General features: G+C 52.9%; 1 protein-coding gene across 1 annotated transcript in view; it reads left to right on the top strand.

The window, feature by feature from the left end:
• MTMR14 (myotubularin related protein 14) overlaps nucleotides 1-1,545 on the top strand; it is a 64,316-nt gene extending 62,771 nt beyond the window's left edge. Inside the window, exon 20 of the mRNA XM_011998600.1 lies at nucleotides 946-1,545. Coding sequence (XP_011853990.1) covers nucleotides 946-1,129 — 184 coding nt within the window. The 3' untranslated portion in view covers nucleotides 1,130-1,545. The remainder of the gene's footprint in view (nucleotides 1-945) is intronic.
• The last annotated feature ends 1,585 nt before the right edge of the window (nucleotides 1,546-3,130 follow it).

The following is a 3,130-nucleotide window of genomic DNA, read 5'->3' as shown; positions in this document are numbered from 1 at the left end:
AGGCTGGAGTGCAGTGGTGCAATCTGGCTCACTGTAACCTCTGCCTCCGGGGATCAAGCAATTCTCCTGCCTTCAGCCTCCCAAATAGCTGGGATTACAGGCACATGCCACCATGCCTGGTTAATTTTTGTATTTTTAGTAGAGATGGTTTTGCCATGTTGGCCAGGCTGGTCTCGAACTCGACCTGCCTCGGCCTCCCAAAGTGCTGGGATTACAGGCGTAAGCCACCACACCCGGCCAAGGCTGAGGCCTTTCAACAGCTGTGGCCTGCTGCCAGATTTCAGGGGCCTCCTTACTGTTAGGTATAAAACTTCATGCCTCAGCTTGCCCTTCCCAAGGAGTGGAAGCAGAGAGCTGCTGGGGCAAATTCCCTCCTGCTTAGCTACCCTCCTTCCAAGTGATCGCAAAGAAAGTTATTTTCACAACAGGTCAGGTCGGGTCAGGCACAGTTGCTCATGCCTGTAATCCCAGCACTGTGGGAGGCCAAGGCAGGCAGATCAGTTGAATCCAGAAGTTTGAGACCAGCCTGGGCAACATGGTAAAACCCCATCATGGTGACATGTGCCTGTAGTCCCAGCTACTTGAGGGGCTGAGGCGGGAGGATGGCTTGAGCCCGGGAGGTTGAGGCTATAGTGAGCCCTGATTGTGCCACTGCACTCCAGCTTGGGCAATAGAGTGAGACCTTGTCTCAAGAAAAAAAAAAAAAAGGTTAGTGTCCCAGTAAAAGCTCCTGTTCTAGGTGGGAAGAGTAGCCTGAGGGCTTTGAGAAATGGTTTAAGGGAAAACAGGGCCAGATATCTGGGGCCTGAACCACAAGGATAGCATGGCCATAAGACAGACACTGGATTTGTCCAGTCAGAAGCACAAGGACAGGTGGTGTGGAGGGAGGATGCTGGGTCCTGTCCCAGGGTAATGTCTTTGTTCTTTCTCTTTCCCTCCCCATAGGCTTGCAGCCCTGAGTGATCGAGAGACTCGGCTGCAGGAGGTGCGCTCAGCCTTCTTGGCTGCGTACAGCAGCACGGTGGGGCTTCGGGCAGTAGCCCCCAGTCCCTCTGGTGCCATCGGGGGCCTGCTGGAGCAGTTTGCCCGTGGTGTCGGACTCCGGGGCATCAGCAGCAATGCCTTGTGAAGAAGCCAGCCCATGACAGTTTCCTGCTCCTCTCTCAGCTGAGCCCTTAGCAGAATCAAAGCCATGCCTGGCCAAAGGGGTACTTCCAGGTCAGGGGAAATTTCACTCCCCCATCTCCATCATGTACATGGCAGCCCCAAAGCTGAGCAAGGCCAAAGACAGGGTTTTCCAATCCCCAGCCTCTTGACTGGTGACCACCACCCCTTCTTGTCACTGTCTCCCACCCACCCCGTCTTTGCTGGGATTCCCATCAACTCTCAGAACTGTGTGGGGTTTCCCTGGGGCCTTGTGGAAGCCATGACTTCACAAAGACCCTACCTCTCAATTCTTGTTTCCTGGGGAGGAGGGATCACCTGCACTGAGAATGAGGCAGTTTGACACAGATCACAAAATAAAATCAAAGTCTTTTTAAACAGTCACTCGTGTCCTCATTTGGTTATTGTCTTTGTGGAGCTATTAGGAAGGTTATCATTGTCCTTTTTGCTGGACAAGGGGTGTTTAAGTGGAGGACAGGTGAAACAGGAAGAGAACTGGCGACAGGTGTACCTCTCCACTCGTGAGCCATGGTAGTCCTGCAGTGGGGACAATACTTAAGACTGTTGAGAGTAGTGGTTCTCGGGCCTAAGCAGGTCCTAGTCACCTAGGGAGCCTGATTAGCTCTGCACATTCCCAGGGCTGCCTGAGTTTTAGCCTTTGGGTTGCTAAGGAAGTTGCCTGGGAATTAGGAGCTGGAGGATCTTTTTTTTTTTTTTTTTTGAGATGGAGTCTCACTGTCATCCAAGCTGGAGTGCAGTGGCACAATCTTGGCTCACTGCAACCCCTGCCTCCTGCAACCCCTGCCTCCTGGGTTCAAGCGATCCTCCTGCCTCAGCCTCCCGAGTAGCTGCGTGAACATGCCACCGTCCCCAGCTAATTTTTTTTTTTTTTTTTTTTTTTTTTGAGACAGAGTCTCACTTTGTCACCCAGGCTGGAGTGCAGTGGCCAGATCTCAGCTCACTGCAAGCTCTGCCTCCCGGGTTTACGCCATTCTCCTGCCTCAGCCTCCCGAGTAGCTGGGACTACAGGCGCCCGCCCTGGCCCCCAGCTAATTTTTGTATTTTTAGTAGAGATGGGGTTTCACCATGTTGGCCAGGCCAGTCTCAAACTCCTGAGCTCAAGTGATCTGCCTGCCTCGGCCTCCTAAAGTGCTGGGATTACAGGCATGAGCCACCGCACCCGACCAGGATCTTCATCTTTAACAAGTTCTGTAGGCAGCATGGTCCTGGTACAAGTGACCTACAGCCCTTACCTTGAGGCCTGCCTATGGAGGAGGGACTGGCATCTGAAGCTTTGGAGATAGCAATTGGTGTGCATGTGGTGGGGGAGAGCCTGGCTGACCACCACTCTCTTCTACAGTGTGGCCTACAGTAGATTGCGTCATGAGAGTGTGTCCGCATCTGTAATGCCATGAAAGTTGTGAGGGTTTAAAGGCATGGGCAGACAGCTTTGCACGGTGCTTAACAGCCACCATTTACTGTCATCAGTGTGAATACCCAGAGGACAAATCATAAATACCAGTGAATGTTGAGCACTTGCTGTGTGCTAAGTGCTTTCCTTGGGTTATCTCAGTAAAATTTTACAGCACCTAAAGTAGCTGCTGTTAAGGGCCTTTCTAACGGTCTTTCATGGTCAAGCCACAGAGATGTTGAGTAACTTGTCCAAGGTCACACAGCTAATAAGAGACGTACTTTTCCTATTCAGAGACCTAGGCAGGCTGGGAATGGGAAAGGGCAGAAACACTAAGGGAGTGGCTCAGTAAGAGGCAACAATTCCAACGCCCACCAGTTGCCCCAAATGCTTCAGCATCATGGACAACTCTAGGGGGCTTGGGTTTCCACCCCAGAGAGTTGGCAGGGTGGACTCTACCAAGGTGTGGATTGGAGTTGGGGGTCGGGGTGAGGTTCCCCGCTGGCTCCAGGCTGCTCCAATGGGGCGGGGGCCGCCCGCAGGGCCGGGCGGGGC

The sequence above is a fragment of the Mandrillus leucophaeus genome, unplaced genomic scaffold, assembly GCF_000951045.1.
Source record: "Mandrillus leucophaeus isolate KB7577 unplaced genomic scaffold, Mleu.le_1.0 Scaffold576, whole genome shotgun sequence".
Taxonomy (NCBI): domain Eukaryota; kingdom Metazoa; phylum Chordata; class Mammalia; order Primates; family Cercopithecidae; genus Mandrillus; species Mandrillus leucophaeus.
This window is presented reverse-complemented; position numbering and strand designations above follow the sequence as displayed.